Source organism: Etheostoma cragini, chromosome 13 (assembly GCF_013103735.1).
Source record: "Etheostoma cragini isolate CJK2018 chromosome 13, CSU_Ecrag_1.0, whole genome shotgun sequence".
Lineage (NCBI taxonomy): Eukaryota > Metazoa > Chordata > Actinopteri > Perciformes > Percidae > Etheostoma > Etheostoma cragini.
The window spans coordinates 10,088,782-10,105,489 of record NC_048419.1 but is presented as its reverse complement, the minus strand read 5'-3'; the positions used below and the strand labels follow the sequence as shown (position 1 = coordinate 10,105,489).

At 36.2% G+C, this 16,708-nt stretch overlaps 2 protein-coding genes across 3 annotated transcripts in view; one reads left to right on the top strand and one right to left on the bottom strand.

Moving 5' to 3' along the window:
* The window catches only part of nectin3b (nectin cell adhesion molecule 3b), a 28,948-nt gene extending 26,108 nt beyond the window's left edge, over positions 1-2,840 (top strand). Inside the window, exons 7-8 of the mRNA XM_034890113.1 lie at positions 945-1,047; positions 1,473-2,840. Coding sequence (XP_034746004.1) covers positions 945-1,047; positions 1,473-1,646 — 277 coding nt within the window. The 3' untranslated portion in view covers positions 1,647-2,840. The remainder of the gene's footprint in view (positions 1-944; positions 1,048-1,472) is intronic.
* A 2,401-nt stretch (positions 2,841-5,241) lies between these two features.
* Positions 5,242-15,462, bottom strand: rtn2b (reticulon 2b). Of its 2 annotated transcripts, XR_004659077.1 has the most exons (8): positions 15,323-15,462; positions 13,591-13,798; positions 13,254-13,392; positions 12,967-13,036; positions 7,679-7,725; positions 7,430-7,488; positions 5,547-7,346; positions 5,242-5,411 (listed from the first exon to the last, which is right to left on the bottom strand). XR_004659077.1 is itself a non-coding variant. In XM_034890114.1 (7 exons), the coding sequence occupies exons 1-7, from the start codon at positions 15,432-15,434 to the stop codon at positions 7,235-7,237; spliced, it is 747 nt and encodes a 248-aa protein (XP_034746005.1). In that variant the 5' UTR covers positions 15,435-15,462; the 3' UTR covers positions 5,242-7,234. The 2 variants fall into 2 exon arrangements, 1 of the variants encoding a protein (XP_034746005.1); XM_034890114.1 differs by having other exon boundaries at positions 5,242-7,346.
* Positions 15,463-16,708: the final 1,246 nt, after the last annotated feature.

The following is a 16,708-nucleotide window of genomic DNA, read 5'->3' as shown; positions in this document are numbered from 1 at the left end:
GGGAAGTACAAAGCGTAGAGTTGATTAAAAAAAAATAATGTTTAAACATGGATTATTATTGTTCCAGCTAAAAGATTATGAATTACTTTTTCTTTGCTATAATATTCTCTTTCTGAAATCTCATATTTTTTCTCATTGTCCTTACTTAAAGTACTCAGTCAACTTATGAGCAATGGCATATTGTCCTTTGTATAAAAAGAAGAAGAAAAGATTGCATTCTAGTTTCAGTGACAGTGTACACCTCTGACTGAGTTTCAACCGGACTGATTATGTGACAGTGATGATAGGCCACCTTCAGACACTGCTGACTGGCAGAAAACAGCATGATCTGACGGGGGAATACTTTGTGCATGGGTGTGGGCCACGCACCCGCACACTGACAGGACGGAGTATCCAGCCGCGTGTTGGTCTGTGGTCAATGCCACGACAAACTTAGCATCTTAAGTATGACCGTGGCTGGAAGTCCCAGTGGGATAACAAGAGGCGGGGTGGGGGGGTGGACGCAGGACTCGTTCTTCTCCTTCATCACACATGGATGTGAGGGCAGGACAGCATGTCACTGAACAGGAATCTCTTACTGTGTCCCACCCCGGGTATGAAAGAGAAGAGCATCCTCAAGTGATACACAGCGTTAAAGAATCAATTGTATGTCATGACATTATTTTATGAAAGACCAAGGTCAGTTTCTAGGTTTTAGTTTAGTAGTGGAAGGGGATTTCAATCGATGAGAAAACTCCACACTCCGCCCGGCTTTCTGTTGTGAATTTGTAATCCAAGCCCAAGCCAAAATAACCTGGATAATCAGGGGGATTTTCTCAGACAAAGCAGCATTTGAGTCAAAAGGTGTTTCTTCAAGCAGCCCTCCTCTAACTTACTAAATCACTAAACTGGTTCTGTAAAAATGAAATCTCTCTCGTGTCATTCCTTTTTCTCTTTCTCTGAAGGATTGACCTTCCTCCGACACACAAGCCGCCTCCTCCCTACTCTGAGAGAGCACCGGCTGTTCCCCTGGGTGTCCACGCATCACAAGTGGCCTGGCTCTGTCAGGTAAACCCCACTCCCTTTTTAATAACCACTTTAATATCATGGCAGTACATTTCATCTGAATCATCACATATTTAACACTTCACCACAAAGATTAACACACGGTGATCTGATGATGAGTGCTGAGTCACAACAGGAAGTAATAACAACGTAGATACTGGCCAGCATCATTTTCTGTGTTTAATAAGCAGCAGACTTAAAGGCTGTTCTCATTTAATATGTAGGAATAGTTTAATTTTTAATTTGTGTGCTCAGCTCAACTCAAGCTTTCATGAGCCTGTAAGTTTTTGAGACTCACCCAGAAAGAACACTTTTCCAGTTTGTTCTTACTCTTAGCGTGGCTCTCTGACACGAGAAATCATGTGAAGATCAAACTACTGTGTGATAAAAGAGCAGTCACACTATCTTTGATGATTTGTAACCAGCAGACTCGCAGGGCAGACCGCAGTCACGAGCTGACTGACAGACAGCACCCACTGACAACAAGGCCAGCCCCACGAGCAACGCAAAGCCCCACCCAGGAACTCTCCAGGCTGCAGTGGGTGTGTCATCAGAGTGGGACAGACCGGGTGTACATCAACCACCGTGAACACTATGTGTGACAGACATCCTGAACACAGTCCACCAAGCACCTGGCAGTCATTCACTCAAGTGTACAGGCTTCACCTGATTCACTGAGCCATCAATCCAGAGGAGGGAACAGCTGGCACCCTTAGAGGGCAACAGCTCTTTTATTTCACATCGTTAAATGTTATGTGTCTCAAAGGAGTGGTTCAATGTTTTGGGAAATACACTTAATCTTTTTGCTCTAGCTTCATATTGATTGTGCAGACATTAAAGTGGTATCAACCTTCTTTTTTTGACTCTCTACAAAAAGGTTAAAAAGTGCATTTCCCAAAATCTTAAACTATTCCTTCGACTAATTAAAAATAAAAAAAATTCTGTATTCATCAGTATATAGTGTTTGATATCACTTAGGATACCAAAAGGTTGCTTCAGAAATCACATCTCCCTCCTAATCACCTTGTGCACTATACTGTACATGAGGAGAAAACAGCTGAGGGTCATAGTTGAAATCCAAACACTGTTTTCCTTTTTCTTTTATCAGAGAGGGTACCACAAAGCATAAATCCCCGACTCATTCTCAGGCATATCACTAGACCAAACCACGCCAGATCCAAACTGTTTAGATCCACTGAGACCAAATGTACTAACTGCAACACAGACCATGAAGGGATTAATTAAGGTATTTCAGTCCCAGTTCTGTAATTTGCTCTAACGTGATAACACAATGCTTTTTTGGCAGCATAAACTGTATAATTTTTAAATGTGTACATGTTGCCTCTGCGCCACTCAGTGGAATAATGTAGATTTCTAACCTCCTACTAATCAGGGAAAGATGCCAGTACCTTTTAAATAAACTGTAGAAAAAGAATGCACTTGTTATGTGTGAAATATTCAGAATATTTTGTTAGCAAGGAGTCAGCACTGCAACAGATTCACTGGTTGTTGAAGTTGAAGTGGATTACATACTTCATATTGTTATCTGGAGAACTGTTTTGGGCGCCATAACGACATTCCCCCTGAGTAAATAGCATGCTGTAGTTTTTTTAATAATTATTGAAATGAATTTTTATTTCAAACGTGTACGATTTGTACCAGTAACATGATGCTGTGGAAACAGAAGTTGTGTGTTCTCCCTCTGTATAGAGTCAGCCAGCTCTTGATGGTGTTCAATAACCATCTAAAAGTAAACGGGCTGAGAGATGGAAGCTCAGAATCACTACATTTGGAAATAAAGATTTCTTGAGAGAGAGAGAGAGAGAGAGAGAGAGAGAGAGAGAGAGAGAGAGAGAGAGAGAGAGAGAGAGAGAGAGAGAAGAGTTTGAATTGACGTGCTTCTGAGGTACATTTATCACAAGGTCACCGTCACATTTCATCCTCCGGCATTGTCACAGCAGGGAGAAAGAGCTGTTTGTCTTACCAGGATAAACATTTTGGGTAGATGATGCAGTCTTTTGAGGGTTAACATGTCTGTCAGGAGTGATTGATTTCTGTAGATCAGCCAGTGATCAGTGGGTTTCTCCATTCTGTCGTGAAGGGGCGTGGGCTGACACTTTCCAAGAGCAACACCTAGTGGTCAAATATGTCAGTGCAACCTCTGATGGTGAGTGTATTACCACCACTGAATGTGTGTGTGTGTGTGTGTGTGTGTGTGTGTGTATATATATATATAATAAATATGACACTGAAACCCTCTCTGTCCATGAGTAAGTAACTGTATTTGATTAAGAATATAATGTAATGTGGCTAGATATTAGGGTGGAGGAGATAATAAGTCACCGTTGGATCATTCATAATAATTAAGACAAGCCTAATGAAGTTTTGTAAATCAAAAATCATCCGTTACATTGACTAGATGATGTCTGTCACACTGGACTGCAAGTTTAACTGTTAACTGGAAGTCCCGAAAAATCACTGTGACTCTGAATAATTTCTCTGTTAAGGTAACTTAGACAAAATTGTAAATTATGATTAAAGATAACTGTAAAATAAGATTTAAAAGACAATAAACTTGTATTGTCCATCCATGCAATAGGCATATAAAATAATGACTGTGTCCTGGGTGGCAGCCTCCCCATGTTATTATATTTGCCTCAGCCAAATTTGAGTTTTTTACTTTCCTGTTTCTTTAACTTCATGAACTTTATGGGTTTGTTTCACTGTGCCGTTTTACCTACTAGAAGAGTAATATGCATTTTTACAGACTATCTTTTGACATGTCACTGTAGAAAAAGCAAAGGTGTAAATAATAAAATCAATGATGACTGACTTCCATTTAGCTGCTTCAGTTTCGAGGTCCTAGTATTGTTTATTCTGGCTCACTGTCACACTGTCATGACTTAGTGGGACACTTGAACACAACATCTTTAATGTTAGTGACACCTGCACTTATCCTATGAAAGGTCAAAACATCTGTTGTGAGAAAGACCTTTGTTATTAAAGTTAGCAAGAGTAACAGATGCAATTAAGATTTACCGAGCATTTTTAGGAAATAGCCTTTTATTGGGGTGCGGCATAACGATAAATATCAATAGAAAATAACAAATACCTATAGAAATAAGGCTAGATGCAGAAAAAATTGACAACCATAACAGAAAAATATTGTAGCGCAATGTAGGTTCAGCTCTGTCAGGCCTCACTTACAGCATCTTTCTTGTCATGATTACACTTTTATTTTGTTGCACAGTTTACAGTTTCATTAAGTAGCAAACAGAAAAAACTTCACAAATCAGCCAAAAATAGGCAGTAAAAATGATATAAATATTTCTGTTAAGTGATATCAACTCTTACCACGGTAAGCCGTTTAGCCAAATAGCACAAAGGCTCATTTCTCCCCCTCTCTCTATAGCAATTCACATCGTTTTGATATCCAGGTTTGGAGATATCTATCTGCTGCCTCCTTGGCATAATGGAGGTTGTGTTGCTCCCATCTTTGAAAAGTGAACTTCTCTTAATAGGAACCTCTCTTCTCTATACACCTTGCTGTTTTCATAGGGACTACTATCTTCCAAAGAAATAGTCCCCATGAAAATAGTTTTGTTTTTATAATTGAGGTGTACTGACCCTTTTATTTTTTTAATTACATACTGAGCTAATAGTGAAAGACATGTGAAATGACAGTAAATAACTTCAGTTCATTAAGACATGTTAGTATAAATGCAGCTGCGTTTTAAGGTCTGGAACACCATGGTCACCAACAGCTAAACAGCTGCATTGAAATAACTGCACACACTTTATTTGAGGTTTTGTGTAATTTTAAGGTGATGCCTTAGTGCTGTGGTTTTTAGAAACAAACAATGAATGCATATTTGGTTGTTTTGGTTCATGTTGACATGGACTCGTGTCAGCCACCAGTTCCTTTGTGTTCTTGATTCAGATGTAATTTACTTGATCATTCTATTTTCAGGATCTTGACATTGCCATGAAATGCCTAAAACCTAACACTGCACAAAAGACCAAATAGTCTAAATACGGAATTTGAATGGCTTTCCTTTTGCCTTGTTTTTACAGTCACCTCCAACAAACTGCCCCTCAAGCACTTTTCTCTTAGCAAGATGTCAGCGACATGTTGTGTGACTGCTTCATTTAATGATTTGTTTTTAATAAGCGAGACCAGATGAGTCCATTGACTCTCTATTGTCTGATAATGGCAAAAACTATTTAACCAACGTTATTAAATCTGTAGATTGTAGTTTTATCTACTGAAATGTCCTCTAAAGGCCGGTTATGGTGCAACGGGTTCACACAGATTTATGCAGCTGCAACAGGGTGCAGGTTGTGTCATCATGATCATTAGTTATGGCCTTTTAGCATCTTGGTTAGCTCATCTTTTAGGTTTTCCTGCCCACAACTCAAGTGATTTGGTCAACTATTTCCAGACACAGCAAGCATCTGTTTTTAGTTTTGAAAAAACCCACCTTACACTACATGCTCAACACCAAAACAAAACATCTCCAAATTAATGCTAACATTGTTCTGTGTTCTGTCTCCTCCACCCAAAAAACAACCCCATAGATTGTTTGTACAAGCAGGTTGCTACGACAATTTTTTTGTGTCAGTGACCTTTAGCGGTCATAGTAATTATGACGGGGGCAAAGGATGAAGGCAGGGGATAGTACAAAGCAAGTCCACATAGGGAGGAGGTCAGGGTGGATGGACGGGTTGGCCAAAGTAACACAGAACCTTTAACCGGGGGACCGCTGTTTCTTTCCCGTATGAAACCAAAAGTCAACGTAAGTTATGTTACATTCCGTACATGAGTGAAGTTACATGGATAAGTTAAGTTACGTAGCCTATGTAAGTTATCTACTTTACTGAAAATATGTCACAAACATATTTATGTTAACCCAAACCATAATCCTTTCCTAAACCTAACCAAGTCTAATTAAACAGCAACGCTTGACAAGGTTAACAACTTGTTTAAAACCATAACCATTGTGTTTAAGTTTAGGATGTTTTATTAATTAATTTAATTTAGGGTTATGATTAGGTTGGTGTGAAAACATAGGGTAGGGTTAGAGGGTAGGAACAAACAACCTACTGTATGTGGTCATATGGGTTGGAGGACTTGTTGGTTCTCTGTCTGGTTATGTAAAAACTGTTATGTTTACAGCTTGTTCTGCTCCCACCAGACACAAAAAATTAATGAATGCAGCTTTAAACATTTGACTGTGCTTGTAGTTTGTGCTTACTCACCTATTCTGTTAATAGGGAGTCAGTGGTAAGCACAGCACAGCTGGTTGCCCCAGTAGCCAACAGAATTGAAAGTTTAAACCAGCAGTTTAAACGTAAGAGCAGCAATAACGTTGCCTTATTTGCAAAATTAAAAATGCTGCTGCTGGATTATGCCCGTAAGTGGTGTCTTTTTCTGTTAATCCAATTTTAGTTGGAGTTACCCGAGGACAGTTGGAGTAACTCCTGGAGAGACTCTCACTTGTTAAGAGTTATTTTGTTGATGCACTTTGTACCTTTAATCACCAAACTACTGCAACAACAGTAAGTCAGTGTTTGCGCCTGATTAAATGCAATAAGCACAACAAGCCGAGGACAATGGTCTCATTGCTTCTCATGTAAGTCTCTCAAAAATTGTAAGGTGTTGCTGTTAAAAAAGATTTTGCTAAGACAGCAACATTGCAAGTGCAAAGCCCTTAACGTTAATTTATGGCAGGGGATGTTCATGTCAGATTTATTCCATCCGGCTAACAGTACATGATGCTACAAAATGAATGCAATAATAATGCTTCACTGCTTTGTTATGAATAATTCTGTGGCTCAACAGGAACATGGTGCTCACTGGTTGTGAGCTAAAAATAGACCTGTTATTATAGAAAAAAGACACAGTGGTATTCTGTCCCTGTTTGGAGTAGATGACTGTGTGAAGTGGTTATATTAATCGCCGCCCACAAAAAGCAACTCAATAAATAAAATTCTCATACACTTTCACTCTTTCTCCGTGGGTGAATGGCAGCTTTGTTTCAGCTGTCAGGATCAATAAATCTCCCATAAACAAGCATTATGGAGGAGAAATGGAAATTAACTGCCCCTCAAAGCAGCCCCACAGAGGATGTACCATTCCAACATTTTCCAAATTCCTGATCCTCGGTGCTTTCAACACGCAACCCACAAGCTACTTTGACTTGGCTTTCTGTTTGGTGGCGGCAATTGCAGCTGTGGGTGCAGGTTTTGGGCCGGGTGTAGGGACAGGAGAGGGTCTCACTGAATCATACAGACTGAGGCACCTGCAAAGAAACATCAAGAAGAAAATATAGTCACATTTTGTAGAGCACATAAGATAACATTACACAAAGAGCAGGTTACTTACAGGTTTTTGATTCTCTTTACAAAAGCTTTGACCGCTCTAACCATCCTCCTCATCCGCATCTGTCACCAAAATAACATGCTGGTCAGTCCATTCAAAGCATTTCTGTAACTTACTCCTCTTTCTTTGGTATCAGAGAAGTAATTTCATTTCATTATGTTTATACATTATATTACTAGTTTATCATTTCTCTTAATGTGTTGCAGTTTAGTGAAGTATTTTGATTGAAAAAAAAAAAATTGATACTCTCACCTGCTGCTTTTTGTACAACAGAGGAAGGGAGAAAACAGCGATGACAGCTGTTAAACAAAGACAAATAAGGAATGATTTCAGTAATATGGTACAGGTTTATTTTCATTTTTGAACTACAAAATGCTTGGGAATGCTGAAAAGCTAAATTGCTGAACTGGATTACTGGCATGATTGTGTAAAAATAAGAAGGTAGTTAGAAAAGTGGGAATGTTTCAATTAGCACGAATTTCATTGAAATATAGAAAGATATCGATAATTTACTCACCCAAAGGGGAAAAAACTTAAAGCTTCTTGTGAAAATAATGAATAATAGTAGTCGTAGTATAGTATGTTGTAAAAAGTCACAGTATAGAATGTTGCAAAAAAATAATATAATATGTTGAAAAAAGTGATAAAAAAGTCAAAGGTCACTATGTATGTCAAAAAGATCAAAGTATATAAAGTTGAATAAAATAACGGTGTAGTAAGTCAAGAAATCCAAAGCGTATTATTTCAAAAATTATCAAATGTAATATGTAAAAAAAAGTGATAAAAATGACAGTATAGTATGTCCAAAATTGTCATAGTATACTTTGTCCAAAAAGTATAGTATGTTGAAAAAAGTGATGAAAAAAACCATAGAACAGTGTGTTGAAAAAAGTAATAAAAAAACTCATAGAATACAAGTTGGTGGTATGATAAAAAAGTCATAATAAAAGCCATAGTAGCCTGTAGTATGTTGAAAATATGGTTAAAAAGGCATAGCGTACTATTTTAAAAAAAGCTTTGAAAAAAATTAAAGGTCATATGTCGAAAAAGTCCTACTATAGTATGTCCAAAAGTATAGTTGGTAGAAAAATAATAAAAAGTCATAGTATAGTTTGTTAAAGAAAGTCATGAAAAAAATCCTAGTGTATTATGTCTAAAAAAATCATAGTACAGTATGTTTAAAAAAGACATAGTATGTAGAAAAAAAGGAATTCACAAAATATGCTAAATTGAAAACAGTCCCAGCATGGTATTACAAAAAAAACAACGGTCATAGTATAGAATGTTAAAAAAAGGTTAAGAATAGTTGGTCATAGCACAGTATGTTGAAAAAAAATGTTTAAGTCATGGTACAGTATGTCGAAAAATGTAATAAAAATGTCTAGCATGGTCCGTCAAAAAAGTCATGAAAAAGCCATTGGATAGTATGTCGAAAAATCGGGAGAAAGCCATAGTATACAATGTTGAAAAAAGACACTGAAAAGAATGTAGTATGTCAAAAATAGTATGTCAGTATGTGGTATAGTATGTCGTAAAAAGTAATATTATAGTATGTTGGAAAATGATAAAGAGTAATATTGTAGTATGTAAGAGAACTCAAAAAAGTCATATCATAGCATGTTGAAAGTCATTATGTAGTATGTCAAAGAAAATAAGACGTAAGAGTACAGTATGTCATAAAAGTCATATTAGATAGATAGATAGATAGATAGATAGATAGATAGATAGATAGATAGATAGATAGATAGATAGATAGATACAGAGATAGATAGATAGATAGATAGATAGATAGATAGATAGATAGATAGATAGATAGATAGATAGATACTTTGTGCATCCCGAATTTCATAGTATGTTGGAAAAATGTCGAGGCTGTGCCTATTTGCTGGTGCTAGCCAACATGCCACAAAGTTAACAACATTGAAAATAGCCAAGGCATGGTATGTCAAAAAGAGTAATAGTATAGTATGCCCAAAAAGTAATTAAATAGTAACAGTATAGTATGTTGAAAAAAGTCATGCAAAAGTCATAGTAGAACATGTCATAAAAAGTGATTAAAACGTCATGCTATACTATGTCAAAAAAGTCTGGAAAAACTCTTATTTGGTACAACGCTTGCCAGTGAGCCAAACTAGATTTAAAACAGTCATAGCATGGTATGTCACAAAACGCCATTCTATAGTTTTTCGAGAAAATATCATAGCATGGGATATCGAAAAAAGTGAAAAATCCATTGTTTGTTATGTCAAACAAACATGATAAAAAACATAATACAGTATTTTGAGAGAAAAAAAACATAGTGTAGTGTTTTGAGAGAAAAAAACGTAGTGTAGTATATAGTATATAGTTGAAAATTAAAGTCTGTCAAAATAAGCTATAGCATAGTATCTAAAAAAAAAGTCATAATATAGTATGTCAAAACAGTAAATGAGCCATAGGATAGCATGTTGAAAAAAAAGCCATGGCATACCATGTTTAAAAAAGAGAAAGAAAAGCCACAGTGTAGTATGTAGCAAAATGTGATGAAAAAACCACAGTATGGTATAGTGTGTTGAAATTAGCCTTAGCATAGTATGTCGAAAAAAGTGATAAAAAAAGTCATAGTATAGTATGTCAAAAAATGAAACTAAGGTCAAAGTATGGAATATCAAAAAAGTGAAAAAGCCAAGTGTAAAAACAAAAAACGCCACAGTATAGTGGTTCGGAAAAAGTAATAAAACATCATAGTATATTAAGTCGAAAAATAGTCACATTGTATTGTGTCAAAAAAAGCTATATGATAGTATGTCAAAAAGTGATAAAAAAGTGAAAGTATAGTATAACGGAAAAAGTGATTATAAGGAAATCGTAAAGCATATCAAATAGTAGTGTAGTATGCCGAAAAAATCCATGATTTAGTACGTCAAAAAAGTCATAGTCGAAAAAATTGATAAAAAGTCATAGTATGGTATTTTGAATAAATTGATTAAAAGGACACAGCATGGTAAAACATAGTATAGTATGTCAAAAAAGTAAAAAAAGCCTAAGTGTAAAAATAAAAAATGCCATAACATAGCATGTCGGAAAAAGTAAAACAATGTCGTAGTATATTGAGTTGAAAAAAGTGATAAAAAAGTCAGAGTATGTTATGAATAAAAACGCCATAGCGTAGTATATCAAAAAAGTGAGAAAAATGTGAAAGTATAGTATGACAAAAAAGTGATTAAATAGTCATAGTATAGTATGTTGAATTAAGTGATTAAAAAGACGTAGTAAAGCATATCAAAAAGTGATCAAAGTCATGGTATAGTACGTTGAAAAAAGTGATGCAAACGTCATATGATGATATGACTGATATGACTAAATTGTTTAAAACAAAGGTCATAGTATAGCATGTTGGAAAAAGTCAAAGTATATGATGTTTAAAAAAACTACAAAAATGTCATAGTATAGTATGTTGAAAACCGTGATAAAAAAGTCGTAATATAGTGTGTCGAAAAATGTGATTTAAAGGACATGACACAGCACATTGAAAAAAGAGATAAAAAAGTCATAGCATAGCATGTCAAAAAGGTGACGAGACAGCGAGAGTATAGTGAGAGTATAGTATGTCAAAAAAAGTGATTAAATGGTTATGGTATGGTATGTTGAATTAAGTGATTGAAAGGCCATTGTACAGCAAAACAAAAGTCAAGGTATGGTATGTCAAAAAAAGTAAATAAAGCCATAGTGTAGTATGATGAAAAGAATTGTAAAAAGGTCATAGTATAGCATGTCGTAAAAAGTCATAGTATAGGATGTAAAAAAAATTATTAAAATGTGCTGTGTGGTATGTCGAAAAAAGTGTTGAAAAAGTCATGGTTAAAAAATGTTGAAAATGTAATAAAAAAGCTACAGTATAGTTAGCCATAGTTTGCCGAAATAAACCATAGTATAGTGTCAAAATATTTTAAAAAGAAAAAGTGGAAAGTATATTAAGTCGAAAGAAGTGATAAGCAAGACTGACATGAACTCAACTTCTCTCTTCATCTATTTGTAGTCTTTAATGTTGGTCTTCAAACTAATGGCACCATGCAGGATTTGACCACTTTTGTCTTCACTCACTTTTCATCCTAAACTATTTGATCTGATACATGCATTTTTTGTCATTTGTCTCTTTCACCTTAGTATATAGGACCTCAAAACATAATGAAATGAATAGGATTCAAATACTCAACCTTCTGTCTTTCAATCATTCTCTTCTCACTCTAAGCTAACTGACCTGAAAAAGAGATTTAGGATTTTGTCTATTTCACTCAGTTTGCTGGACATCAAGGCTTCCTCAAACAAATAAGACTTGAATGGTCAACCTTCTGTCTTCCGACCATTCTCTTATCACCCAATGTAGGGTAAAAAAGTCCTATAATAGTATATTGAAAATAGTGATAGAAAGCCTTTGTATGGTATGTCAAAAAAGTGGTTAAAAAAAAGGTCATTCAATTCCACGTTGAAAAAAGAGAAAAAAAGCCAAAATGTAGTATGTTTGAAAAGGTCACACTATAGTGTGTCGAAAAATGTGATATATAGTCATAGTTTAGTAAGTAGAAAAAGTGAAAAAAGTCATGGTATTTAGAACATAGCTCTAGTGTAGTATGTTGAAAAAAAGTGATAAAAAAGTCACAGTATATTTTGTCAAAAAAAGTGACACAGCCCTGACACATAAGATTATGTTTTTGGGATATTTTTCTCTTTCAATTAGGATATTGGACCTTAAAACATAATAAAAAATATGAGACTCAAAGACACTCATTGTGAACTGACAGGAAAGTAGATGATTTTGGCATATTTGTCTCTTTTACTTAGTTTATGTTTTCATGAAAAAGTTATAGTATTTAAGAAAGTGATCAATAAATCATAGTTTGGCAAATTTGTCTCTTATACTCAGTATGTCGATAAAAACAAAAATAAATCCATTCTACAGTGTGTCAAAAAAAAGCCATGGCATAGTGTGTCGAAAAAAAAGAGAAATGTAGTATAGTTTGTCCAAAAACGTCATAGTATAGTATGTTAAAAGCCATTGAAAGCCATAGTAGTGTATGGTATGTCAAAAGAAAGTCATAGAATAGTAGCACAGCATAGTACAGTATAATTTCAAATTTAAAGATGCTTGAAGACGATTTGAAGATTGCTCCACTGACTTTCACTGTATTAAAAAAAATGATAAAAGCGGAAAGTCTATTTTATAAGTTTAATAGTATAAATACAAGCATAAATGTCCTTTAAAAGCTGAACATTTGGATTTTTGAATGGCTTATGTGGCTAGACGACCGAAAAGCGTACAGAAGAAGTGGAATAATAAAGAATCTGATAACAAAAGTTTGAATGTTGCTGAATAAGCATTCACACAATTACGTTCTCTTCAGCATCTTTGACTTTGAAACAGGAGACTTTTCACTTTGTGCCCTTTAAGTTGGTCCATTTAAACCACTTCTATAATATCTTCCTAACTTTTACTAAAGTAGTTTTGGTTTGCCCCAACATAACCCGACCTTAATCATAGAGGTGCAGAACAGAAAACTCACCAGCTATTAGCAGAGTCAGTCCGCTGGTTACAACACCAACATAGGTCAGCAGATACAGGAGCACAACAAACTGAGGAACAGCACAAAATAACAGGATTGTTAAGTGGATGCAGTAATACTGTATGAACAAATAAGTCCTTGTAATGTGAAGGGGTTAATTGTTCTGCAGATCCCACTGAGAATTCTTTTAGTCTTACTTTTATTCTTTTATTTTATTTTATTCTACCTTCATGAATCAGTCTTTGTTCATACATAATCTATTATAATTTGTATCATCACACTCAGACCTTGATAGAGTCGATCATGCTCTCGATGAAAAGCAGGCGTTTGATCTCTGTGAAGGCAAAAGCTATCAGAAGCACCACCTCCTCCACCAGCATGACCGTCTCCTTATCTGTCAATGAGCTGTCGTTATCCAGATACGACCTGGGGGCAGAGACGCGGGCCTTTAACTACACAAACGCTGAAGTAATGCTGAAAACAATCAAAGCCCTATATTTAGCCACAAGCGCAACATGATTGAAATTATCGACCCATAGGGAGCAGCGCAGCAGCATTCAGTGTGGGCTTGAAGTTGGAAAAACACACACCAAAAGAGGTCTGAACAAACATTGACAGACTGACTGAAAGGGGTGGACCCCGGGGTTCCAGCGCAGCAGCTCCAGCAGTTTGTAGTAAAGCCGGAGGATGAAGGTGACACTCATGACACCCAGACCGATGTGGGACAGCACGGTGATGGCACTGAGCTGGAACAGACTGGCCAGACTGATCACCAGCCCCGTGAACACCACACCGGTCCTCCTCATTTTCCGCCAATACACCAGATCCACAACTGCACACATGTTAGAAACAGAAGAGGCCAGTGTGAAGGATTGACAACTTATGTGTTAAGCGATCATCTCAAGGTTTTATTATGCATCCCCAGCGAAGAAACGTATCATTTCTAGCTTGCTTTGTTTTTGGACTGACTTAATAACTCCTCATACTCATTATGGCACTTACAGAGTTAACTGAATTGCAGTGGAGATGAAAAAGTGTGAAGCTTCCCCATAGAGAGGAAAGCAGTGTCTGGAGAAGCACTGTCACTGGATTGTTTTTTGGCCCTGTATTTGAATGGTTTGGTATGGTAAAAAATTAAAGTAAAATTCTGTGAAAATGACACCACTTAAAAACAGTGAGCACATGTGATTCTAATTCATAAAACACATGTTGTCTATTTGGCTATGTTGCAAGAATATTCAGTAGTATTTAGTTCTTTTAAGCACAACATTTGTGAATCTTTAAAAAGTTGGCATACATTTCATGGCACTAATCTGGGGAAAGGCCTCCCTCATATTGAAATTAAGGAATAGTATCATGGATAGATTGCTTTCTTTTCATTTTCTATCTCAATCTTTTAAATGTGTTTGTTTTATATTTAATTATGTTTGCCTTTTTATCTGTATTTCTGCTTGTTTTAACTGAAAGGTGTCCTTGAATGCCATGAAAGGCGCCCATAAATAAAGTTATTACTATGATTTTTTTTTTGCATTTGTTTTCTTACCAAAAAAGAAGATATTTTAGGATAAAAGATGCATCTGCATGAACATGTTGCTTTTAATAACCCCATTTCTAAATTAATAATAAATTAAAGAATAATCGTACCATGAATTTTAGTATGATACAAGATCTTCAAGTATCTTCAAATAAATCTGGAAACTACAGTATTAATCTCGAGGTATTTATCTGATTAAAACAAACATTCAGGAATCTTACACCAAACACGAACACAAAACAACAATTTACAACTTACTGAGGCATGCATTAACACACACAACTAGAGTAGCAACCCATTTTCATGATCAGATTTCCATAGAAATGTATAGGTTTAGTGAACCTTTTTCAGATTTATTTTTCATTTTTTAATTTGATAAATCTGAACAAGAAGCCGGAGAGGTAGAAACAGAGACATTTATGAAAATATAGCCATAGCCCACTGTATGAAGTCATTGTCTAGGCACAGTATAACCACACCCGCCTAACAACATTCTTTTAATGAATAAAAAATCTCTCCTAAAAAAATAGCCCTGACAAGAAAACACTTGTCAGTCTTCTAATCTTATGGGACCAGTTGGACCTTTACATATGAAACAAACAAACAACATTCAATCAGCGATAGGGTCTCATTTAGTTAAGTCCCATCTGTCTTCCGAATGAGCGACATGCCGAATTTGACTGGTCATCCTGTCTGTCTTCACACCTGCTCAGCAGAGGGTTAAAAATAATATCTTCTTCCTCCACCTGACAGCTGGACTCTGACCAGCTCCCTGTCTGCTCTGATCCATAAACTTCAAACTGTCGCTATTTATTTCCTTACGTTTGGTGGCCATTTCAGCGATGATCCTGCTTGCTTTCCTCTCTTCTTTGTGCTTCCACTGTTGGCTCAAACTCCAGGCTTTTTTTGGCCACCCCAGCTCAGTCAGCAACATAAGGCCTGGCTGGCCTAATTTTATCCTGTATTGGATACCCCCTGTTTGGATTCAGACACACACACACACTCACACACAAATTGGGAACCTGAGACACCCGCATGTACATGTCCCTCTGCTCCAACAGACTCTCATGGTACCTCAGCCATGGCCGACCAGCAGCCAGAGTCCTTCACATGCAGCCACGCTAGTGAAAAAAAGCTCTTTATGTAAAACTCATCCGGAGCCAGGATCAATAAGAACACAACCAAGTGGACAGTAGGCTGCTATCTCCTCCAGTTTTCATGACAAACTATCGGAACTTGAATCAATGACACAGCATACTCTAATAGAAAAATGATTGAGGTGCTTCACTTATCATATTTAAATGTATGCCACAAAGACGCGCAGACATTTTTCTCTGCAGAGTTCATTATGTGAGAATGATTTAGCTTTTCATTTCAGCTTCCGTAATGCAACACTATAACTCCCATCTAATGGTTAAGACATTGATTCATTCTTTAATTTGCTTTTAGCAGTTATCTTAGAAGCAGCTGTTACCATTTCTACTGTAAATTACAGGTATAATAGATACTGTATGGTACAAACTATATGTGTACTGTTATTGCATGTCCTTTCCAATTGTTTGCCAAAATTCCTCTAGATTAATAGTATTGCTTCAGAATGAAGTGGCTGCTCACATTCATGGACAGCTGTCTAACAGCACATTTTGCAGCTGTAAATGAATATATCGTTCTGCTTATTTTAGCCATGCATAATAACCTATTTTTCAGATGTAAGAATGGAACATGTTCTTAATCTCCCAGGCATTAGAAGCACCACATTTTTTTGTTTCTATTGTGTGAACCTTCGCAACAGATTGCTTTAACACCACCATGAGGAGTAAGTTTAGTTTCTCCATCCTTTCCTGCATGGGCACCGTGGCTGGACTGGCAGAGTGTCAGCCCCCAAATCAAAGAAGGTGGAGAATTACAGAGAGATGTGATGTCATCCTGGCTGACTCGACAGATTTAAGCAGCTAATTGGGGTAGGGTGCCAAAAAAAACAGCTGTAAGTCATGTTGGGGTTATGTGCATGTTCATGCAAATCCAAAATTACATTTTCACAATAAAATGAACAGCCAAGACATGGCACCATTTTTACCCCTTCATTTTAAATTAAATTAGATTGGTAATTTACAAAGATTTTGTTAAAATGTCTTAGTACAAAGTATTAGGGTTTTCTTAGATAACATCAATAGCAAAAAATAAAGGATAAAATAATATAAACATAAT

Coding starts and splice junctions, on each gene's coding strand:
- rtn2b (XM_034890114.1), bottom strand. CDS start 15,434: ATGTTGCTGACTGAGCTGGGGTGGCCAAAAAAAGCCTGGAGTTTGAGC. Junction 13,037..13,253: donor GCATGATCGACTCTATCAAG/GTCTGAGTGTGA, acceptor GCTGTTCCTCAG/TTTGTTGTGCTCCTGTATCT. Junction 7,347..7,429: donor GTAAAGAGAATCAAAAACCT/GTAAGTAACCTG, acceptor GTTTCTTTGCAG/GTGCCTCAGTCTGTATGATT.